Below are 26,612 nucleotides of genomic sequence, written 5' to 3' on the forward strand. Positions count from 1 at the left end.
CACCATGCAAACCTACAAAGATCATATAACACCATTGTTTTAGGGTTCAAGAGGGACCAGTACTCATTGTGCGTGTCTGTGAATATTTTTGATTGGCCCTTGTGCCTTCGAGGATGCCTGCATTTGGATCGATCATCACCCAGTGCAGTGGCGTAACTACGGGGGGGGGGGCATGGGGCATGTGCCCCCCCCCCCACAATCGGCTGACAAAAAAAACGGGGAAAAGGAGAAAAAGAGGGAGAAAGGAAAAGAAACGTAGTGGGAAAGAAGACATTATTGTTCATTATAATGTTATATTGTATCATAATTATGTTATGTTATATTACATAAGAAACATTTTTTCATAACTTTAAGAAACATAATTTGCATAGGGCCTATGTCTTCATTGTTCCTGGTGCTCGCATTGTCTGTTTTTTAGATATATAATCCTATTATACTAAAACCTCCAGTTTTCAAGTCAATATACACCAAACTGCCAAATATATTTCCTCGCACTTCGAGTTATTATTGTTTTATGTACAATAGTATGCTTCTTTTTCATGACTACTTAAAGTGATTAAAGTGATCCTGTCCGTGCTTACGTTCGCAGAAGTGGATTGGTGAAATATGTCTGCTCTCCATCATGAATTCCTAGAATCAGTCCTTTAAATTGTTCTGATCTGAATATAAAACATTTTCAGCTCGCGCTTCGCGCTCGCATTATGCGGTTGGTGAACTTCGTATGGTCTCCGTGAAGTCCTACAAACAAGCCGTAAAAATGCCCCTCTTCAGGTCTGAATTTCCTAAATTTTCAGCTCGCGTTTCGCGCTCGCAAGATTTGACTAGTGTCATGGGTATGTTAATCATGATTACAAGTGCTTTATGTGCATGTTTAGATGTAATTCTAACAAAATCAGCAAGCGCTTATTGACACTTGCATTAGATGACTATGGAGAGATGTGTATACTCTCAATGGATTCCTGAGTCCTTAAAATCTTTCTGTTTGGGGGTCAATATTTACAAAAATTTCAGCTCGCGCTACGCGCTCGCATTATTCGGCCAGTGAGATAATATCCGTTTAATGGCATTGTCCTTAAAGGAGAATGAAACCATTGCAACAAGATAGCTTGTGTGAAAACAGAAAAATCAAAATAAAAAATCAAACTCTCCCCATTACTTTACTATATATTTCACTTGAATTGCCTCTTTTATCACATCTATCCATAGATCATGTGTTCTTTCTACATGAGAGCATGTAATACATATTTTTTAAGAATACATCATGGATAAAGAGTTTGTATCATCATAAGAAAAAGCAAAAAGAGACATTTTGAGGGTATTTTATAGTCCACCAAAGGGAAAGTTGTTCATCAGTGACATTACACATCCTTGTCGCATTGCCAATAGGAGGATCTCCATAGCATTAGTGATTGCAATATTCAAATGCTCATAACTTTCTCATTATTTGTCCGATTTTTCTCAAACTTTCTTTATTCTTATTCTTTGATTTTTCTGTTTCTACACAAGCCTATTTGTTCCAAAGGTTTCATTCCCCTTTAAATTGTCTGTATTAGTTCAGTATACCTGCATGGCAACTGGGCTCGCTTTGCGCGCTCACTAAGTGACTCAATTTTTTTGCTGGTGCCCCCCCCCCCCCATGCCGTGACCCACGGTACGCAACTGACCCAGTGTATTGTAAGATTACGGTACAGCCACATAGATCTGTATTCAATCTTGTGTAAGAGAGTATCGAGTAATAAGAGAAACGTTTCCACCCTTAATAATTAAATACTCTGACCGGACCCAAAACTGAAATTGACAAATCATTTACCAATAGAAAGCTTATAAACTACGAGACACATCAATGCAAGATGTAAGCATTTTCACCGCGTTGAGAAGAGCTCCAATCATCCAGCTTTGAAAATAGGCTTTCTTGTGTTTTTCACCAGCTTCAAATTAGTGACGCCATTCTGTTTCAGAAGCTTCGTAATCCCATACGATTGTGCACAGAAAAATGGATTTTGTTTCTGCTTTGCTTTCCAGATCACGGCTTTAATTTTCTTTGCTTCTATCAACATAAAAATATCATAATTAATTCTTCCTCTATACTTGAATTGATGAAACCTACAGTTTGATTTATGGTTACTAAATTCCTATCTCCATTCCAAATAATGTGTAGAAAAAATCGAATTCGTTATATTATCCGGAAGTCAAGAAATGTGTCGATCTTTTCTACCCTTATGACACAGTCACGCGTCACATAATTCGGTCGTGAAGAAGCACAATAAAACAAACTTTCCAGCTACGATGATTTTAATTTTACGGTATAGTACTCAGCTGGTAAGTGGCATGAAACTGACGTTGCTTTCCTTGTAGCTTACAAAGTTCCAATTTGTCCATTTTACTTTCGTCTCCAGTCTTGGTCCTATGAGACCAGACAGTGAACATAAAAACAACATTTGTTCCCCCGAAATTCGAATTCACATTATTCGCGAGCTGTTATGATAGTAATATACTAACCGGCACGTTGGTAACGTGGTACAGAGTACCCGCCTCATGAACGCTGTTAGGTCGTGTGTTTGATCCCTGCCCGAAGACTTGATAATGGAACCGTTTGCCGTCTTATAGGCGCTCAGCGTTTAGAGTGGATACAGAAAATAATAACTTATCATGTTGTGCAGGGCCCGCTGGTATAGCAGTTTCCCAACTGAATTGTCTACCTTTAATTACCATGGGTAAATAAAACGTTATTATATTATCATAACTTATTATTCTTTTAGAACTGATAGCAAGTATAAATGAAAATTGAACATTACCATGTGTGTGTAGGTTGATCGGTGAGAGGGATGAGGAGTCAGGAAAGCGAGACATGAAGTCGTAAAAATGGCGCTCTCGCTCGTGATACTCCTTACTCTCTAGAAGCATTCCAGATACCAACTCAAAGGTGTGTGACATTTTGAGAAAAAAAAGAATACTGGTATACAAGCGGATTGACAAGAGGCAGGATAATTAAAAAAAAACTGAGTAGTTTTTTCGTGCGTTATACGACTTTGATGACACTGTAGACATCGTATTGCCTTCCTTTTGCATTGTCGACGATATGGCAAGCCATTTGACCCATAAAGGCGATAAACTCAGTTTTTCAAGCGATAAACATAGTTTTTTTGATAAACTTAGTTTTTCTCTTGAAAAACAGAGCTTTTCGACTGATAAACAGAATTGTTCTAGTTTAGTTTTTCCTGCGTTATACGACTTTGAATATGACATTGTAGACATCGTATATTACTTTCAATTTGCATTGTCGAGGTGGTGCAAGGCTTTCACTTAGATCAATGTATATCCGACGGTTCGTTAACAAAATGGCGCAGTTTGGGTGAGCGTGAGAGGGTGTGTGTGTGTGTATATGTGTGTGGGGGTGTGGAGGGGTGTTCTTTTTTTTATTGTTATGATATATGATTTCATGTAATACTATATTTTTTTTTTTTGGGGGGGGGGGGTCAATAGGGAGAAAGATAACATAAATTTAAACCAAGAAAAAGGGTGCGTGTTTTCATGTGGATGGGGTGTGTGTGGATCCCGATCCATTACCTGCAAGTTTGCAAACTGTAGTATACCATACAAAACGCAGACTACAAAGCAATCATCGAGTATGAGTTTTCCCTCTTAGTGACAGTAAAGATGAAATTTTAAAGGGCTAAGGGCTCCGTTTTTTCTTATTTTCTTTCCCATTAATTTACTCTTATCTACCCCATCCATTCTGTGGTAGGCATATATACATATTTTGCGTGTTAACAATGTAGCGACCCACTTACCCATTTGCTTTTCTGTACAACTTTATGGAATTCTAATGGCTAGAAAAGGGGATGTCGAAAGTCTGTGACAAAATACTGATTATTCAGAGAAAATTAATAATTACTGCAGTTCTACTTTTCTGTTTATTTTTACTTTTTTCTCCCTCATTCTTTTTATTTTTTGTTTATTTTTCTATTTTCATATTTCATTTTTTTATTGCTCATTTTATTTTTTTCAATACATTTATTTTCATTTAATATTTATTTGTTCATTTTTTTAAAATTATCAATTATTTCATTTTTTTTGGGGGGGGCGTTGGGTTATCTCATTGTTTCAATTAGTCCCATAATTTAAATGATTAAAGCAACACGTTGCAACAACACTTGCGCGAAATCAATGTTACTTCCGATGACACAAAACAAACCAAGCGCGAGAGCAAAAAAAATGTATGAACACAATTGAGACGATACGGGCCCACGCGCCACGTAACCATTATCATCTCATTCGAAGTTCGAGGTTTTACAATAAAGGAACACTCGAGGCGAACTGTGGCTATTTAATATTAAACTATAATGTTTTTTACAAGTAGAGGTCGTCACCGAAAAGGAATTGTGACTTGAGTTACAACGTTCCATTATTGATTTTTATGTTTTGCGATTCCCTTTTCATTATTTAACATGATTGACCAAAGTTGACTGTGAACCATAATTTTATCTGAATCTGAACTTGAGCACATTGAATCGTAAAAATTATAGATATTTTAAGAATTAACAGACAATATCACATGAATTTATTTTCAAATTTGACGTGTTTATTACAATATCTTTATACAGGTGGCGTGTTCCGATATACTGGCTTTAAACATGTTAACAGATATTAAAAATGTGCAATTTAATCTTCGCCATTCAACAGGCTTAAGTCATAAAGCAATTAACAAACACACCGACATAACATAGATTTGAAGAAAAAACGCATACAAATACTGAAGGCCTACTATTGATATTACACATTCTAATTTAATTTGGCTAACTTCTTAGTACTTTCATTTTTGTGGCATTTGTGATGTAAAGAAAGATAGGCCATTTAACTAACATAGAATTATTCTTTCTAGCAAAAGATATACAGCAATGCTAACACTGACAACTATAATTTCCAGAACAGCTGAAAAATATACAATACAAAACAAAACAATTATAAGGAGAAAGTATTTTATTTATACACTGAGTTGTAACTACCGATTTAAGAAAATGGAAACAAATAAAATATATGATTAAATAATAAAAACTTAAGTATTGGTAAAGTTGCTTTGTGGCTTATTTTTAAAGAATGGTTAACAACATGAAAAAAACGAAATATTAAAGGTCAAGTCCACCTCAGAAAAATGTTGGTTTGAATCAATAGAGAAAAATCAGACAAGCGCAATGCTGAAAATTTCATCAAAATCGGATGTGAAATAAGAAAGTTATGACATTTCAAAGTTTTGCTTATTTTTCAGAACATAGTTATATGAACGAGCCAGTTACATCCAAATGAGAGAGTCGATGATGTCACTCACTGACTATTTCTTTTGTTTTTTATTGTTTGAATTATGCAATATTTCAATTTTGACGAATTTGATGATTAGGACCTCCTTCAAACAATAAAAAAAAAGAAATAGTGAATGAGTGACATCATCGACTCTCTCATTTTGATGTTACTGGCTCGTTCATATAACTTTCTTTTGTGAAATGAAGCGAAACTTTAAAATGTCATAACTTTCTTATTTTACATCCGATTTTGATGAAATTTTCAGTGTTATGCTTGTTGAATTATTCTCTTTTTATTCAAATCAAGTTTGTGTTGGGGTGGACTTTTCCTTTAACAGAAAGGAGGGCCAAATGAACAAGCAACGGTTAGAGGTAAATGTTCCGCGAAAAGAGCAACCTTAAACATGTTAAATAGGTATTAAGATCTGGCCATGGGATCAGCCAAAGAGACAAATCATTTCAATATTTGTTGGTAACATTGTCTATGTGAGTGCGTAATTTTTCGTAATATACATTCATGTTTTTATTGTTATCTTTTTATCTGTGTCGAATCTCGAAAAAAAAAACATTTATTGCTTTCATATTGCTGATCATAATTCATCATCTTCATCATATGAGCCATGTTCAGCCCACTGCAAGGCAAAGGCCTCCTCAAGTTGGTGCCAAAGGTGCTTGTCTTGTGCTGATGCTATGCAATTACCACTTATTAATCATGTTGATTAAAAACGTATGTTGACCTATTTATCCAGTATGTGTGAAACATTTAGTGTTAGTAACACAAAACACCCGCCCTTCGTCCTTATTACGTGGGCTTCCCACGAGAACTGAGGAAAACGTTTGTCTAATTATGAATTGTCTTTTGCCAAGCTAAGCCTGAAGATATAAACTCTTCTTTCGGTTTCAAAACAGGCCCCGAACGTGCATAGTTGACTGCTGGGTTTTCTATGGTGTGTGTTTCATTTTTATACGATGAGGATCAGGCTAGGCGGAAACTGATTTGAGTTGGACAACCTTCTCCCATCCCTCCAACTCGAGCCAGTTTCCTCCCATCTCTCCAACTACTCAAGCTTCCTATCTCTTCCTGGTTTACAGCCCTTTACGGACTACGCTCAGTTACTCTAAAGGAATACTTTCAAACCTCTACTTTCCCGCCTATCCGTTTAACTTCTACCTCAATCCATTTTTTTTAGTCCCTACTACATGTACTAGGACTTTCCACATGGTGTACCGTAAACCACTTCTTCGACTGATCTGTATTTTCTTCCTTACGACGACTGTTTAAGCATAATATATAATATTCCGCATTTATAAGACATATTATTACCCCGCATGCCCGCATACAATGTATACACCTTCTCCACTCCCTGGGGAGCATTCCAACAAGAGTTCCAAGACTCCATTGCTAGGCATACTACATATAGGCTTTCACATCCTACCGGGTACCCAATTAACACCTGGGTGGAGAGTGGCAAAGTGTGGATTAACGCCTTGCCAGAGGACGCTAGGCCATGGTGGGATTCGAAAACACGACCCTCTGATTACAAGGCGAGAGTCAGAACCGCTACACCACGACGCTTCCATCAAATGATCAGATGATCGAGAAGTACCAATGAGAGTCTGGGGTACAACTTTAACCGCGGACCTTCAACGAGTCTCAATATAATTCTCGTTATCATTGGAAAAGGAAAATGTTAATGGCATTATCAATCCCAAGCTGTGCACAATGAAATAAAAATACACGATTAAGTACACTCAGTAACATCGCCAAAGTATATTGCTTCAATTAATTTTTTTAAAAATTTCATTTCCATTCAATGACACATAGGCAGTACAATTGATAAGGCCCCCATTCCACAGGGGAGGGGGGGGGGCTTTGAAAGACTCCTGAAACACCAAAATTGGCAAGGTCTTACAGCAGTCTCCAAGACCACTAAAATCTCCGTGGAATGGCTCAGAAAAACCCCTCAAAGAACTCTGAAAGACTGTTGATACGTCCTGTCTTACTGGGTTTAGATTAATCCTGTAGAGATCTTTAAATGGTATTTTAGAGATCTTTTATGCAACAAGTGATCTTTCTAAATTCTTTCCATGGACCTTTCCTGGTCTTTCAATAATCTTTCAATGATATATCATGAGTGTTACAGTAATCTCCGCAAAAATTTCGAGAGACTGTCAAACGATCATGAAAAGACTAATATGAACTATGAAAGTTCATTGAAAGACCACCAAAAGACCATTTCAGAGGCCATGCTCTCTGTGGAATGGGGGTTTAACGTAGAAAGTAAAACACTCATAACAATGCCTACAAAACTCACGTTAATAAAATGCAAACAAAGTGTAACATGTGTCATTTAGCAATATCACACACATATGCAATTAATAAATGAAAGCTGCAATCACGAATATGTATAGTACGTCTTATTAAATCTTAATGCTTTGGTGGCAAAAGTGGCCAAAGTTGTCCCTTGTTCATTAATCATCCTTGGAATCGGTCTCTTTCAGCTTGAAGCCATTGTTCTTCACAATTGTTGCGTAGGTCTTGGTAGATGTCTTTGACTTCCTTGGTCGTTGAGGATCGGTAAAGTCAAATTTTCTCTAGGTCACAACTCATCCTTGGCACCGGTCTCCTTCGACTTAAAGCCATTGTCGTTCACAATCGCTGCGTATGTCTTTGCAGATGTCTTTGCCGTCCTTGGTCGCTGAGGATCAGTAAAGTCTACGTGGTGCAAGCCGAAGCGGGCATCGTATCCTTCAAACCATTCAAAGTTATCTATCAAGGACCACGCAAAGTACCCACGTAGATTGACACCGTCTAGGTGATGAGCTGTGAAATAAAAGCATGGTAATGATTAAAGTTTTTAATACAATGTTTCTAAGCGCTACATTATATTACCGCAGTTTTACATAGCTTGCCTGTTCAAAACCACACACACAGGCCGATGGCCAAATTTTAAAGGCACGGTGGCTCTGTCTTGGCGCTTTTTCAAAGACTATTATTCCAGGAGTTTGGAAATATCTGTGACCATTTTTCAGAAAAGCAGGTACATAAAGGTATATGAAAGGTATATAAAGAAATGTTTCAACAACGATTTACATTATTGCCAATGTATTTATTGTGAAACAAGCGCTTGACAAGTCTGGTAGGTCTAATAAATCCTACAGCCGCTTGCAAAATATTCCCAATTAAGTTGAATTGATTACTTTATATATTGAGCCCTTTGAGATTTCCACCTCATAACTAAGGCTGGTTTGCTTACATAAGCCTAATTAAAAACGCAATATATGTTATAGAAGCAATTTAGAACCAATGAGCACACATGATATCGTCCAAGGATAGACATAGAACTCTTATTACTGACATTGGTGCATAAGAGACAAAATCTATTTAGTAATATCAATTTTCGATACGGCGCACCATTTTTGAAATAGTCGAAAACATTTAGAATGGTTGTATTTATTTCCAACTGTAAAAGTTATGATTACATTAGAGAACAACAGGCCTATATTGCCTTTGCGGTCAAGTTGTAACTTTATTTTTTTTACAACAAGAACTATGAAACACATCCCTCGGGTGACAACTGAGAGGGTGAGAGAGAACTGGAACTGACCTTTGAGGGCCTCGTTCAGGTAAGCGCGAAGATACTTCGATCTGACGTCATCGTTCGAGTTCCTAGGACTGCTCGATTCCGAGACACCGTTCTCTGTGATGTATATCGGCACGTCGCCGTATGTTTCCTTGATCCACGCTAAAACACGTCTCATGCCCCATGGAACAATCTGGAATGTGAGATGAAATAGATGATGCAAGTGTAGGAATTGAATGGAATCATGTCCGCCAGATGGATACACTACCTAATAACTGACAGCCATGATTATAGGATTATAAAAAATCACCCACTGGCGATTGAGGCCCCTGAAAAAGACACGTTGCATACCTGACGGTCGCCTTCGGTTTCTTAATATAATACTAAAACTCACGTTATTTGACTCAATCCTTGGCATTTGCAATCCAAAACACAATTCATCTCCGGTATGCGTGTGTGTTCTGTGCCTAATTTGTTTTACCTCGCATAAATTTACTTCACTCCAGCGTAATCATGATATATATATATATATATATTTCCGCAATATCGATTTTAACCTACCAAAATAACTTGGGATTCTATTTCCTTCAGTGTCCATTTGATTTTGCAATAAATTTACATTTCATCACTGAATATCTTACTCGACAAAAGGTAACTGCGTCCATTGTCTGATTTTCTAAGTAAGGGTTAAAAGCTTCGTTTATATTCCATACTGACAGAGGGAGCTACCATTTGTCTCATAAACGCAAATGATTGTTATTTTGTTCACCTTTAGCCATGATAGCGATGCTTGCGGCCACGCGGCATCCTGAGATAACTCCACTCCAATGTCATCATCTATTGATGGTATCTTTATCTCTGACTGGTTTTTGTGCTTTACATACCTGCAGAATAAAAAAAAAATAAAGTTTGCCTTGGCATGATTGTGACAGTAAGAGCTTGAGTGGTCAGCTGCAGAAAGAGTTGATAATCAATCGCAACTATAAAAATCATGCGCAATTTGAATTTTTAGCCAATCAACAGCGCGCATTTGGGACTTGCGATTGATATTTTGACTTGCGTTGAAACGCAACTCTTTCTGCAACGGACCCCAGTTCTGCATGGCAGATTGTTCTACGTCAATGATATTCATAAACCATCTGCGCACGCGTCAACTCTGAAGTTTTGTCGGTCCTACGGTTTTCACCACTGTTTTGGGGGTGAATCGGCATTGTGCTGGAAACGTCCTTTTAACTTAACTTACGAACAGCTTTATGAAACACCCACCAGCAATGTTTCTCGGATCACCAAAATTCAATGCGTCTGGCAAGTGCAGCGGAATCCAGTGGAGCGTTTCATCAACATTTTCATCTGACAAGTAGTCAGATCTGACAGCTTCCCTTGATTTGATTGGCTGGGAAGCACAGTTTCTATGGTAACTGTCGGATAAAAAAGGACTTGTCGGATAAAACATCTAACCAGTCATTTCATGAAACGCCCCCCCCCCCCCCCCACCCCGTGTACTGCTGTTGTAATTGTTTAATGCCTTTCAAATTCCCCTGGAAAGATCAATGGTGATCTCAGCGTGTGTCAGCCTGAAGTATGTGATCGAAAGGGAACAACGTCGGCCTAATTTCAAAGGGCCATACTGCCACAGTCATACCAACGTATCCGACTCCTGACCGATCAATCTATTACGTTATAACCAATGGCATGCCATTGGTCGGGTTGGAGTCGGTTTCGGTGACAGTCACATCAACGAAACCGACTCCAGACCGATCAAAGCTATTACCTTATTACCAATGGCATACCATCGGTCGGATTTTAGCCGGTTTCGTTGGTGAGACTTTAAGATTAACCAAACCCTTTTATACTTACATCGAAGTATAATGATTTAGAGCGTAGAAGTCAGCAGTACCTTCCAGCAATCTCTTCTCTTCTTCTGTGAAGCTGGGGAGTCTTGATGCAGTGAGGCCCTGTGCTAGACTTCGATTACCTACATAGTCCTTGATTACAGCTGGGTAGTCCCCTGAAAAAAAATCCAAGAATAATAGAAGCATTGGATTTAGTTTCAGGGGATATTTCATTAAGCAGTTCGTTAAGTCACGTTGACTTAGTTTATACACGACTGGAAGATGTTAAGGTGCTAATTCAGGTACATAGGGATGTATCTAGCACGAGAAAATGTCCAGAATCCTGTGGAAGGTCAAACATAATGTACATAGCTTTATGACACAAGCTCCTGGTGGGTGTTTCATAAAGCTGTTCGTAAAGTTACGAACGAATTTACGCACGACTGGAATGTGTTCTTAGGCCATAACTCAATTACATAGGGACATCACCTAGCACAAGAAAAGATCACCAGTCGTGCATAAAGCCATTCGTATCTTACGAACACCCACGTGGTTTACCTCACCTCTGATAAACAAGCACCATCGCATCAAAGTTATACGTGGTTATACAAAGTTATACGCATCAAAGTGGAGCGTTGTGGCCCAGTGGATTAGTCTCCGGACTTTGAAACAGAAGGTCGTGGGTTCGAATCCTAACCATGGCGTAACTTCCTTCAGCAAGAAATTGATCCACAATGTGCTGCACTCAACCCAGGTGAGGTAAATGGGTACCTGGCAGGAATTTATTCCTTGAAACGCAGCGCGCGTAACAGCTGTTCTGCTAAAGCCAGGGTAATTATGCTGCATATACTGTAGAGCGCTTAGAGACTTCTGACAAAGTAAGTATTAAGCGCTATATAATATGTTGTCAGCATTTGAAGCATAAAAACGTATGGAATCTGTGCAAGTGGTCATAGTGGTCACGTCCTCTGAATTCCCTATTGGCAATTATTACTCTATTCCGATGGTTTTGTAATGAAAAATGGCTTTACACTCGCAATGTGAACATGGTATGCCTTCTGCTAATGGTTTCGTGTACTAGTTCTGGTCTCGTTAACATTGTCCTGAAGAAAAAAAAAACACTTCGAGACATGGCTCATGCCATAGTCACCCCGGCGAACCTGACTACACATCGATCAAATATATTATAATGACTTCAATAACATCGCTCTGTTTATAGTCGGCTGAGATGGTGTTTAAGCAGAAAGTGGTCATTCCCTGAAATGATTAGAACTCATAGGAATATGACAATTTGTATCAAGTTTAGAGTTAACCTTAGCTTGCATTTCTGCGTTCAGCATCTCATACAGTAGAAAATTCATCTTTTTTTTAATCACAATTTATTTCAGTCGGTATTTTCCCTCTTACGAAAGGTGCCGTGATGACACCCCTACCAATTCCTCTCTCTTTAGCATTCTCTTCGTTTAGACCAACGTTACAGCTTTTAATCTTCCCAATCTTTCCATTATTTACAAGTTCTAAGATTGAAATATACAGAATGGACCATATTCGTACATATACGTCTACCATACATGTAAACATATTATATGAACACAAAAGACCGTAGACATGGGTGATAACTTTATCATCGATGGCTGGGGCCTAGTTTGTTGATCGAGCTCCATAAAACTGATCGCAAGTTGCGCGTGATTTTTACACACTTATTCTCAAGTCAGGTTTAACTTAGACCATGGTCTAACTTTGTGCTAAAATGGTGGGAAGCCAAAAGTGTCAATTTTTTTTTTATTAAATTGTATGTTTGTTATGCTTACTGTACGTGCTCTTTTTCATCGATTGTTAAGACACTCATCTTTTTATACTTCCTATAGAATTATGAATGACTTGAGAGCCAAATGAGATGAAATATGATATATCTACTGTTAGAGATTTATGTAACAAATGGCTATCCATACTTAAATCACAACTTTAAACCTGAGTTTAAGTTAAACCGGACTTCAGAATACGGGCCCAAATAGTTATTAGATTTCATTTAGCTGATACTCCAACGAAAGGTTGGCAATCGTGGGTCAAGTCGTATGAAACACCTCCCTTGATGAACTTACCGTTGCCGAATATTGGATTCGCTACGAGACCGATCCTCAGCTGCCTTGCTCTTTCTGCAGCATCGGCATCGGCTCGTGCCTCCGTCAACGGCTCGAACCACACACCCTCGATGTTAATCGATATCACGCCTCCTTGCTCCTTGCGGTATTTGCGATCGTAGGAATGCCACGCCCGCGCGTGGGCCTTGAGCATGGTGTGGATAATCCGGTACACGCCGTATCCTGGGTGTGTGTTTCCTGGAGGAAAGATGCCCATCTCGTAGCCTAGTTCGGACTCGCAGAGTGCTTGGTTGATGGTGAACCACATCTTAACCTTGATGCAAAAAATAAAACAAATAAGGCATAGGTACAGGTGTCGTACATGTTTTCAAATATCTGTCATGCTTCTTCCAAGTATAAATTATTCAGACACATAAACTTGGTAAGAAAGAAACACATTTTAACTTTGATCCAATAGTAAATAAAATAAGACACAGGCTCATATGTTCTATTTGGTTTTAGTTATCTGGCCTGCTTTCTCCCAAGAATAAATCATAAACACTTGGTAGACATGGTAGAAAAGACTGATTATCAAATGCATATTATCCTCTGAAAGCACCCAAAAAATTCTTTATGATAGATAAGTACCTAGTATACCTGCTATTAACTTCATATTAAAAAAGTAAAGTATCAATCATTTACTTTCTTAAGGAGAATCTTGATTCAACTAATATCATCTCACTGCCATATTTTCAAAATCTTTCCGAAGATTATAAATGCAAAGTTGTCTTCTGACCCATGTTAGGAATGTTTCACATTAGTAACTTCCCAAGTTACTTCACAAAATCTCACTAGAAGCTAAACCATCCCAAATTAAGCGTTTGCATATTATATCCCAGCTGAGAAGTTTAGCAGTAGAATAAACAAAACTGTGTTATGTTCATTATTGACCAATTTGATGTACTTTTTATTGCCAAAATGATATTAAACAATAATAATAGCAATATCCCAGCAGAACCTGGGCCCCCGTCTAATAAATTACTTACAACTAAACTCTGCCATTATGGCAACTACCATCCTTGACCTTGGTAACATACAGTCACAATGGAGGTGCCCATCCAGTGCCCTTATACCATAAGGTACAATAGTTGGAACTCTTTATGAAACGGACCGAACCCATTACCCACCTTTGAACCGAACTCCTTGAAACAGAAGTCAGCGTAGTCGTTGAAATAGACCACCATCATCTCATTCTGCCATCCACCAAGATCTTGCAACCTCTGGGGAAGGTCGAAGTGATAGAGGGTCACTGCAGGCTGGATGTTGGCAGCAAGGAGCGCATCGATTACACGGTGGTAGTACTGTAGCCCTGCGGGATTCACCTGTATGGTCGTACAAGTAAAAGGATATGGTAAAAACAAGTTGTTTGCCGTAACATGGTCAACACAAGTAGGATCTGCCTATTTTTATTTGATTTTCATTCAGTTTATACCCATACAAACGGGCCGACAAATCCCAATTTTAAGAAACTGTAAAAAAAGAAATACCACGAAAGAACAACGCCCATATTGTAAGGGACCCTCGAGTATGACCCAACCTCGATCTTCATGTTATGTGTAGACGGCTGTATGATATGTGAGGAGTCCCCTGCGCTGCATGAACAAGAAAATTGAAAAATAACTCGCTTTCCTACCATACCAACCAGAGTCTCTTTCAGATGTCTCTGACATTTGCCGAATAAACAATTGAGAGATCAAAGACAGGTTGATTAAATTCCCCCATCCGCCGATTTAGGTGAACAAATTAGTAAAGATTGACCTTAAGAAAATTCTCAAGAGGACAAAGAGATGATATCATGGAGAAGAATGAGTGGACAATAATTGGGAAGACATGTAGTTTGGCCAGGTTGATGGGAGGAAGTGAAAGAATATGAAAAGAAGATCGGAAGAAGAGGAAATAGAATAATAAGGAGTACTAGTAGTAGCAGCTAGTAGAAGAAGAAGCACAAGGCGAAATAAAAGAAGTAAAAGAAGATAAAAATGAACACAAATACATTCATGATCCTTTTTTACCTCATCGACAAAACCATTGGGAAAGATCCTGGACCAGGAGATTGAGAACCGGTAATGGGTGACTCCTAGGCCTGAGATCAGATTGATATCTTCTGCATATCGGTGGTAGCTATCACAGGCCACGTCGCCATTTTCGTCGTTTCGGATCTTACCAGGTGTGTGGCTAAACGTGTCCCAAATTGACGGACCTATGGATGGATGGGAATTAAAATGACGTCTTGGATGTATTGCTTTACTGTCATTAATTTAGGGAGTTTATGCTTTGACGAAGGAAGACGGATTCAAGAAGATAGATAATGGGTTATCAAATGCAAAAAAGTACAACCAAGAATTCTTTAAGAAAAGTTGTGTATCAAGCGACATTTTTGCAATTATTCGTCATAGCTCCGAAGATTAGGACAAAATTGCTGTTCTGGGATCCGTTGCAGAAAGAGTTGCGTTTAAAAGTAAAAAAAAAAATCAACCGCAAGTCCCAAATGCGCGCTGTTGTTTGGTTGAAAATCAAGTTGCGCGTGATTTTTAGAGTTGCGGTTGATTGCAACTCTTTCTGCAACGGGCCCCTGGTCCACCAATTTTCGACCAGGACCTTGAAGTTTTTCTTTTTCATTTTACTGGCATTTTCTATAAATTTACAGCGTTCTTGAATATGTCGGGTGTCGTGGAATCGACTTTCTATTTCTCCTTGCTGACACTGAATGAGACACCACGCATAACATTCTTGACATCAGGGACTCTGGCAGAAAAGATCGCTTTTTCAGCAAGTTTTAAAATGGCGCGCTTCCAGTTAGTTGAAAAAATATGGCGTTTGATCGCAACTCTATTTGATTGCTACACATGCAATTGGTACCATTATAATTATGTGTGAAAAAACGGAACCATCCACTCGAGCATTTACGTGCCAGTCAATATGGTCAATTATATTAAAAATGTATACGCGACTAAACTTTCTGCACTTTCATATTTGCGTGGAATTTGTCTTCATGTTGATTGCACAGACCATGGCCGGTAACAAAGCTTTACAAATACTGTAAAACATTTTTAACGATTTATTGTATTGACTGCAATGTACAATAAATCATGAAAATCAAGCGTACATACGATTAATCGGTGACCTTTGTGTGACGGGAACCATGTCTGAATAATATCTCTTAGAAAACGGATGCTAAGTGTGTAAAGACAACACTCAAGGGTGTTCTTAAGGACTAACCTATATATTTGTTTAGCTGAACAAATTGATGTCGATTATTCGATTACACTTAAGTTTAGCACTTAGCAGATACTTGGCCCGTTGCGTGAGTACGGTAGCTCTGCCATCCCGTTTTTATTGGCTGCTGAGCATCGTTAATATTGGATGCCAAACATTGGCGGCGGAAGCCAAAAAAATTAGGGGGTGTCCACCTGAAATTTTGGGATGGACACAGGTAAAAAATTGGACAAGCGCCCCAAAAAATTATAGACATGCAAAAAAAAAAAGGTTATCAAGAAAAAATTTAGGGGGGACCGTCCCCCCCCCACCTCAATTTTAGGGGGGACACGTCCCCCCGCTTCCGCCGCCTATGATGCCAAATATAAAATATAATGGTAACTTTTCTGCAACGAGGCTCAGGCATTTGAATTATTCATACGAATACATTGCGCTTCTGCTGATATGGGTCTTATTCTTTCTTGTTTATGTTTTATAGGATGCAACCGCATAGAAGTGGAGTCTTTACCTTTTCCATCTTCGTCCCACGCCCCTTCGATCTGGTAGGCAGATGATCCAACACCCCAGATGAATCCTTCAGGAAATGTTTCCTCGATCAGGGAATCACGTTGAGGATCATTGAAGACATCGGGATATATGAACTGGTGGCTGGACGACGTCGTTGACCAGGCAGTTGGAGTTATGACTTGGAGTATGACGAAGACGTGGAAGAGGCGGAGGATAGAAGCCATAGATATTAAGTTTGGATCTTACCAATTTATGCGTTGTTTGAAGTTTGTTAGCGAGTTCGCTGTTTCTGCAAAAGAAATAGAAATACGATTTGTACAGTAAGGTGAACCTAACCGATTCGAATCTCTTGGCAATAAAGAAATCTATTCAACTAAGGTTGTGTTGAATATCCATATTTTTTTATTGTTCGAAATAGACATGAAATGAAATACTCCGAAAATTTGCTTTGCCGAATTGATCGTAGGCCCGGCAGCCGCTGTGCGGCGCCAGATCGACGAGGCTCTATCCCTTTAATCGTGGAACGCCAAACAGGGTAGCAACTCCCATCTTTTAACGTCTTTTGGTCTGACGCGGCCGGGGTTTGAATCCCCGACCTCCCGGTTGTGAGACGGACGCTCTACAACTGAGCCAACACACCAGTGTTCAATGTCGATATCCATGTTTAAACAGAAACTTTAATTATGATTGAAAAACGCTAATATAATGAGAAAAAAAGGGTGCTGTTCTTTAGATGTGTAAATAAACCAAACTTTCAAGCTTGTGGTCTGAAAAATCGGTAATTGATTTTACTTTTTAAGAGTCGATACCGCCAAAATCAATGAAACTGCTATTGATGAATGACTTCAAACGGAGATTATCAAATCCATTTTGTAACAAATGCATAACATAGATAGATCTACACAGTTTTTGTTTGCGCCAATCTTGATTATAGTGTTCAAACCCTCTGATTCTACATCGAAATAAATTTTTCAGAAGACACAGCAAGGTACAGGCAAGGTACCGCAAGACTGTCCGCGAGGAACATCAGTTAGAGCCTGGTTAACATGCAGCAATCGTTGGCACACTGGAATCACTTTCGCAATAGCAGGCTAATTCTTACACTGTTACATATTGTATTCCAAGATCAGATGCACTCTTAGCAAATCAACGTTTTTCCCGACGCCACCTCTAGCATGTATCGGCAGAAATACTGAAATAGTCCCCCTTTTGCATGTTTGACGAGATTGTGGCATTAATGTTTTATTGTATTAAAAATTAACCTTTCCCCGTTGTACATACCAGTATACGTTGTATTGTTCTTGCACAGAGATTCCAGTCTCGCTTATTGTGACTCCTAGCTTCATTATCTCCACAAGGTTAAAAGGGTACAAAGTTCAAAAGCATATTGACGAATGTTTCAATGTATGATTTTATCAATTTAATTTCTTCCTTTTGCAGTAAGTGTAATTGTTATGTTATCATTTTGACAAAGCGTTCATCCGATGAAGGATTAATTGTGATCATGGCGCTCAAAAGGGGACACAATGAATATGACAGACGTGCTCTTTGCATAGGGACGTATTCGGCTTATTTCAAGGGCACGGGCCGCGAAACGATTTCTAAAGTTTTTGTGTGTGGGAGGGGGAGGGGTGCACGAGCAGAAAGTGTGGGGCTCACAATCCCCCTCCCCCCCAAAAAAAAAAAAAATCAAAATCAAAATCAGATGAAAATTTATACGTCTTTGTACATGGCTGTACACAATTTTTGGTGATGAATGATAATGGTTTGGAATATCATCCTTGGTATAAAATATACTTTGTCATAAAGGTGTAAATAAACCAAACTTTCAAGCTTGTGGTCTGAAAAATCGGTAAATTTTTTTTTACTTTTTACAAGAAAAACTATACACGCACGTGGTAGCATTTCATAAGTTGGGTATGCAAAAAGGGTGGCGTATGAACAATTTTCCACACGGTGCCATGGATAAATTGTTGCTACATCACAGCATCTTAACCAAATTTATTGAGTAATATCTCATTTTGAAGCTAGAACTATAGGCTAAATATATTACTATGAATTAGATCAATACAATATCAGGAACAAAAACTATAGCACATTATAAAGTTTGAAGTGACAGAGATGGCGGATCCGGTGGATGCGGTAAATGATAAAATATTAATTAAACCTAATTAACAACTTACTATAATATGTAATATGACTGATATCCTCATATTTCTGGGCGTTTTAAAGCAGGGAACAACTAAATGTCATAAAAATTTGACAATTTTGAAAATATGCAGCAATGGAATACATGTGTATGTCAGCTCTGGTCTGCAACCTTATCAATTAGTAAACCGGAGAGATTTGGTTAATTATCTAATTTGTAATCTTAATTTCTAGTACAAATGTTGTGTAGCATTGCAACCAACATTACTACCCATGATGCTGTCATTTTGCCAAGCATACAAATACAGTTACAGGTATTTTGGGGGCAGAAATGTGAAATTAAATACTGTTAATTAATTAGTATAATTAACATGCATAAAATAATAGATAATTATTTTATTTTTGGTAAAGATTTAATCATTGATGTTTCAAGATTATAACTGCAAAATACTAGGGTGATCCAATGTTGCATTAACTTTTGACACCATTTTATGTGCAGCAGGTCCAATTTGAGAAAAACGCATTTAAAATTCAAATTTACATTGACATCTATGTAATAATTAGCTGTTAATTAGTCATTTTAAGGAAAAATAACGGTATTCAAAACTTAAAACTTTTTCATTATGTAGAGAATGGTAATAGCTGTAACATATCAAATAATAAAATTTTTGACCATTTTTACCCTGTTCGCGAATTGGACCACCTTATGACATGCGACCACATGTATGAAAATAAGAAATGAGGAAATTGGGGAGGTGACATCATCAGACCACCTAATGTATAATCATAAAAAGGTGCATTTCCCTTATATCTCAAATATTGATAAATAATTAATATTAAAAAACGTCCTTTTTATCAGATTTAATATTTTCAGCAATTTCATCGGCGAATTGTATACACCGATGTCCATCCCCCTGGATCCGCCATTGTGATAGGCCCACACCCGGAAGTAAAGTAGTTTTAAAAAATGTGGTAACGAGCTCTCTTTCCCCCCTTTTCGAAATAGACATATATATCCCAGACATGGCATGAGACGAAAATGTCAGGATACTCTTTATCGCATGTAGTGGTTAGTATATAGGTCTACACGTTAAGGTGCTGCAAACCCTCTATATCAAGAAGAAAATAAAACATCAATGAAAGTATTACACTGCTTAAGGTCATGGAAAGTAACTACACTTTGTAAAGACTGCAGACTTTCAGAGCTTTGGAGTTAAAACCACACTACAGTGCGTATCAAAAAAAAGTTTACAATTTGAAAAAATTCTGTAAAATTATACATTTGTAATATCCCAAAGATTTTTCCACATTTTAACATTGGTACAGACCCATTTAAGCAAATGACGATATAACTGTCAAAAAATATTTCTGCTTGAGTGAGCACCACTTAATTTTGAAAAGTTAGTGAAAAATGATTTGCGCAGAACTTTGAAATAGTTATGCGAATAAAAGTAGACCTTAATCATGAAGAACACGTGTAATTTAGCTACTTGAACTGATTTGAAGATATCTTTTGCCTTTCTTGACTTGTTTCTTTGCCCAAAACACTTCTAAAAGTGCATTTCACCACGACCCAATCCCCCATACACTGAGGCCATCGTGACGATATTTGCTTTACACTGAGCTGTGATTTACATGAAATGGCTTAGGCTTGATTTTCATTTTGTTAATCATTGTCAAGCTTGGGAAAAGTGTGGAGAAACAAGTATTACATGAAAAATGAAATGTAAACCCATTTTAAATGATAACAACTTAGTGAAAAAATGCTGGAGATGTCTGATATAAACTTTTGTTCAGATTCAGTTATGTCCTCAGATCCAGCTGGCACAAAAAGTGTAAAGGTTGTGCTTACCAAGTGCTGAAATTTCAATTTGGGTGGCAAAATTGTTGCAAAATGCTTGAATGTATCCCTTTTATTTCAATTGACTTAAAGTGCAAGGGAAATGTATGAGAAATGTTTAGCAGGGAAAGTTTGATTTCACCCTTTCCCCTTGACACAGCGTGAAAACAAGCATTTCTGCGCAGAGATTTCTGCGAGCTTTACAAAAATGGACAGTGCTCACTCAAGTGTAACATTCCGTCAAAACTTTTACTTTCATTAGATAAATGAGACCCAAACCCAAGATCATATGTGAAAAAATTACCCACATATTGTATATTCTTTAATTCCCAAGGCTTTTTCAAAGTGTAAACCCCCCCCCCCCCCCTATTTTTTGACAACCTGCAGAAAAAAGTTTACTCTTAACCTTGATAGAAACTACGAAAAACAGAAAGAAAAGTAAGAAAGAGCTATTTTACCCATGATGTGTAATTTACAGCCTCGTAACGACCGGCCCGACCCCGAAAGGAAACCAAAAAAAAAGGTGAGGGGAAGAATTGCAAAATAGACTTTATATAATTTTTTTCGCTCGCGCTTCGCGCTCGCATTGCCTGTGTAATGAATCCCATTCAAGAGAGTTAAATGACACTAATATATAACCAGTATATATACAATATATCCAGTTCTGATATCAATTTGCACACAATTCTCTAGCACATCAAGCATTTATTATTTTGTTTGATTTACACAAATTGTTAATGTGTATCTAAATGTTCGGCTTGCGCTGCGCGCTCGCATTGTTTAATTTGTGAGATACCTATGCTCTTTGGAAATTCTTACCAAATTTTGTCAAAATGCTCCTTTATCATGTCAGTATATCAAAAAATTAAGCTCATGCTTCGCGCTCGCATTTAATTGTTTGAGACGCACAGCTTGTTTATCTAAATAAAAACGCGCTTAGACTGTTCATTTTTTTCAGGTCGGAATATCAGAAATTTTGAGCTCGCGCTTCGCACTCTCATTATTTATTTGGTGATACTTGTATCCTAGCTTCAATAATCACTAAAAACAGTACTAATTGAGTCCCTTTTCACGTTACTATGATAAAGTTTCGGCTCGCGCTTCGCGCTCGCATTGTTTAGTTGGATACTTATCTTTGTTCATGATTATAAAGACTCCTCTGATTCTTCAGTTCTAAGGACATAAAATATCAAAGATTTTTAGCTCGCGCTTCGCGCTATATATTAAGACCACATGAGATACTTAATATTGTTTATAGCAATAAAAACTAACATATAAAACTTCAGTCTTTATTTAGGACTACCCCGTGAAAAACCAACAAAAAAAAGCCAGATTGTAGCGGCCAATCGAGAAAAATGTTGATCAAAATATTTTTCGGCCCCCCCCCCCCCTATTGGCGAAAGCTGGATCCGCCCCTGATAATTCGTGCCACGCATCCTGTGTGTTCATGTTGCAGGCGAGAGATTGAGCTCAGTCGGTAGAGCGAGGGTTTCGGATTCCGATGACACGGGTTCGATTCCCAAGTTGGTGCGCTAGTGATTTTTGGTAACATTATCCTCATTACCAGGTCCCTCGGAGAAGACCGTTGGTCACCTGGTTGCTTGCTCACAGGAAGTCGTGCTTTCTTAGCAGTCAGGTAAAAAAATGTAACAAAATAAACAACAACCAAAGGTGTCGTATTAAGACCGGAGTAAATCACACCACAACAATAAAGTGCATGCCGGGGTGCATGCAAAGAGACAGAACGATATATATATGGTCAATTCCAGCGTAACGGACATGACGTTCAGACAAATTTTTATAATTCAAAGAGTTATACAGTAGAATTAGCAGTCTTTTGATAATTGTTACTAAGCTTATCAGACACATTTAAGTATCTGTTACATACACATAAAATTTCAAATCGTTTCGTTGAACAGTTGCGGAGAAATTGCACTCTTCGTGAGCGTAACGGACATGACACGAAATGGACGAAGCACTTTTACCTCCTATTGCTTATAAAAATTCCTGTGAATTCTTAGATTGCATGCACCTGACGTTGGTGTTAATTTAATCTTAAGATAAGGCTCTATCCATAAAATGGTGTTTAACAACAATTTTGCAGTGCATTTTGTATTCCTAGCTCAAAATGTAGCGTAACGGACATGACACACAAAGCGTAACGGACATGACAGTTTAGTCCACTTTTTGTAAGCGAATATAATTATTTTATTATAAGATATGGTACAAGTCTAATTGTTTAAATGTTAAGGCAAGAGGTTAGAGAGACATATCATAACTGGTAATCTGTAATATCTCCTATTATTTTGCAATTTGAGAGGGGGTCTTTTTGTACAATATTTATAAAACAAAAAATTATTTAGAAAAATTAATTTTACACCGGTTAACAACAGTTAATGAGTATTTTCAAGTTACTACCATCCACCACACCTAATTAAAGGAGAAAAAGTTGATAGAAAAGATTATTTTTATTCACGCCTTAATATTTGATAATATACTAGCGTAACGGACATGACACCCTTATGAAGTGAACTTCATCAGCACTTCTTAGTTTGAAAATGAAAGAAATATGAATAATGAAAGTAATTATGTAACAGCAAAGTACCTTTACTAACACTCTAAAGAAAAATATGTAGATATTATTAGCAGGTATCATTAATTTAATAGCTATAGCCTAAGTGATAATTTTATATTGAATACAATGTTTATCATACCACTACTGCACACTGAGCAGACCAAATCTCATTTTTTGTGAGAAGAAAACAAAATATACCAGACCTGTATAAATCCAAGATGAACATATTATGGAATGTATTGTATGATAAAGAACATGTACTCGTATTAATGTCAGTTTTAAGATTACAAAAAATGGTATTAAAAAGTATTTTAATAAAAATTTAATAGCAGTACCTGGAAACCGGTTTTTCATTATCGATTATGTATGAGTTGAAAGGTAATCAGAATGTTTGTAAATAGCTTCTGAGATTTTTTTTTTCATTCAAAATAACTATCATCCTGAGTATAATCATCCTTTCATCAAATCTTGGATGTTCTAAATCGTACGATCTTGCTTGCTGACAAATGTGGCTGTATCTAATTTTGTTGTATTGTCCGCGCTGCTTGTGTACAATTGAAGATACATCATTCAAATCATGATTATGGCTGACCAAATTATATGATGACATAATTTATTGATCGCGCCACATTCTTTCCACGGCCCCTTGTGATACTGCAAAGAAGTGCCACTGTAGATTCATGGATTCATAGAGCTACATCATGTAACACAGATATCCAAATACAAACTTGCTTTTAAATGTGAGCCCATGCCATCACTGAAGAAGTATGTAGAGGTTGGTGAAAGTCAGATACTTTGAAGTAATATCATCAATGATCATGAATTCACAAGTTGGAGTTTTATAATGCTCCAAACTGTCAGTGCAAAAACCTAAGATAATCAAATGTTTGTTCAAACACAAATGATGCAGATTGTGATCTGAGTATGTTGCCATATCTAGCTGCATCTTATCCTAATATTATGTGGCACACCGTTAATTCTCAGAAAAATCTACCAGAACAAGAGCTGAACTTTCATCATTCACCAACTCCTAAAAATAGCTTGAATGACATGCAGATTCTAGGAAATATTACATTCAGCTATCCTCAAACAATTGAGGCTGACCTCAGTCTGTGACACTGAGCCTAATATTTTTTTTTGTGAATGCTGCCTTTTGCCATATATAAGGCGTCATGTCCGTTACGCGAATTGTCATGTCTGTTACGCCATTTTTATGAAAATGAGAAGTGGTAAGGGAAAATGATTGCTACACATGGTAGGGGTTTTAATTCTAACATAGAATCTGAATCTGCAGTACCTTTAGACAAATTTCCTGTAAGCTGTGAAAACTTTAAGTGAAAAACGTAACGGACATGACACTGATAATGGTAAAGAAATCACACAAATCTGGAGACAGATTTCTCTAAAATTGATGAATGGCATAAAATTTAACGATTATTTTCTGTTCATTTAAACATTAATCAACTATTCAAAAGTTAAAAGAGACCTCTGGGACCTTGTTTGCTTTTAGTAAAGACAGGAAAGATGAATTGTTTAAAAATAGCCACATTTTTTACATTTGCAATTTACTATTCTATTTTTTTGATGATGGAAAAAAATACTAAATTTTATCAATATTGCGATTCTTCTATTGGAAATTGAGACTTTATAGATTACTTTTTAAGAAAATTTGACAGCTGAAGTGAAATCTTAAACTTCATTTTTTCTCTAAAGTGAACATTTTCCACGGAATTGCCCATATGCGTCCGAAAAGTGGTCGGATTTGAAAAAAATTGATTTTTATTCGCTGAGGTTAGATCCTCCAATGGCAATTAATTGTCGGTAACACAGACTTTGTCTTGGTCTTACAAACTCTGTGACAATTAATGCAGTTCACGAAACTCTCCCATATAAATACTTGTTTTACCAAAAGATGTTGCCGTCTACCTTGCATGCCGTCATTATTTCTGACCATATATCCAGGCCGTCACGTATGGTGCACAAATAAGCTGCGGCTCTCATATGCAATGATTTATAATATATCCACCAATGCACCATCATACCATGGGGGAACAAGGACATATAGCTCTAGCTCGATAATACGACCAGGCCACTTCCCAGGGGCACTTCCTTCGGCTGGTGTGGCTATGCTTGCATGCATGTGAAATGAATAGTCTATAGAACCTAGTTACAAAGGAGCTATTTATTGCTACATGACAATTGCCTTTGATATATACCTATTGAGGGTGGAACTATACCATGGCCTCCTTCTCTCTGTAAAAATATAAAAACTATTATATTTATCTGTGATATGGACATATGCACAGACATGTATTATGCTTTGAGGTGACACAGCAGTAATCGTACAAAACGTGTGCGAGTTCACGGAGCGTACTCACCGCAGTTCGCCTTACAGAAACCCGAATTTGACCGTGATCGTTGATGGTGTGGAGCCGATGTCTAGCATGTGTAGTTACTGCTTCTTATCCAAGAGAGTGAACTGGTGAAAGTGAGTAGAGATGTTAGTCTCCGATCTCAGACACTTCGTCACAGAGTTATAGAGTCAGGATGGAGTCGGGTTTCCGCTCAATCGATCGGGAGGTGCACGAATGTATATGCATGAACTCATGGCCCAGAGATTAAGCGGGGGGGGGGGGGGGAGGGGGATTTCCCCAGGGGTACGCCTGGGTGAATCATCCCTTGGTCAAACATATTTTTATATTTTATTCATTTTTCTTTGCTTATCAAATTGGATCAAACTGACGTACATTTTTAGTAATTTTTTTCCACTACGATCGAGCATGTTCATGGTTTCATTTATTTTATTTTATTGAAATATATTTTATTCAGGAAAACACAAAATCAGTATAGAAACACTGTTTTACCATGTTTACATCAAGCTCTATAGAAGGTATAAAAGATCAAACCAGATAAAAGAATACGACCAGCTGCATATAAAAATCCTAAACAAAAGAAGAATGACACAATTCGTAATAAAGCAATAATATTAAAAATCATTATTTACAAGTTAAAAAGAAAAAGATGAGCACACAACGCATATATCCATCCACCCTAATATCCAACACATCACCCACAATCAATCATCGCTTAACACCCCCCCCCCCAAAAAAACACTCTTAAACTGTCAACAAACAATCATGTATAACAACAATCCACACAATACTCATTCTTAAATGTAGCTTTTGTAAATGGGAGACGAAGCTTGCGATGTCCAGGTCCGCACTATACAAATTATTGCACGAAAAAAGATGAAAAGATAACAAAAATAAATGCGGCTGGACGTTTACATTGGTAAAGATACGTCAATTCAAAAAATATCTTTCTTATACAGGTGCTTAAAAGATAGTACAGAGGTTGATTTTTTTTCATGGCAATGAGTTCCACACTTATCTCCCGCATACATAAAACCATGTTTGAAACTTCAAAATTTGGTTTTGGCTAGATTACATTAAGAGAATCGGCAGATCTTGTA

The 26,612-nt window shown here is 37.5% G+C and overlaps 1 protein-coding gene across 1 annotated transcript; it reads right to left on the reverse strand.

Annotated features, from left to right (window-relative positions):
- Positions 1 to 7,095: 7,095 nt before the first annotated feature.
- On the reverse strand, positions 7,096 to 25,751 carry LOC121421537 (cytosolic beta-glucosidase-like). The gene is made up of 9 exons (XM_041616280.1): positions 25,519 to 25,751; positions 16,579 to 16,866; positions 14,867 to 15,054; positions 13,982 to 14,176; positions 12,816 to 13,128; positions 10,739 to 10,889; positions 9,651 to 9,765; positions 8,906 to 9,074; positions 7,096 to 8,121 (listed from the first exon to the last, which is right to left on the reverse strand). Exons 2-9 carry the CDS (start codon positions 16,799 to 16,801, stop codon positions 7,898 to 7,900), a joined length of 1,578 nt encoding a protein of 525 aa, XP_041472214.1. The 5' UTR covers positions 16,802 to 16,866; positions 25,519 to 25,751; the 3' UTR covers positions 7,096 to 7,897.
- Between the last annotated feature and the right edge of the window lie 861 nt (positions 25,752 to 26,612).

The sequence above is a fragment of the Lytechinus variegatus genome, chromosome 9, assembly GCF_018143015.1.
Source record: "Lytechinus variegatus isolate NC3 chromosome 9, Lvar_3.0, whole genome shotgun sequence".
Lineage (NCBI taxonomy): Eukaryota > Metazoa > Echinodermata > Echinoidea > Temnopleuroida > Toxopneustidae > Lytechinus > Lytechinus variegatus.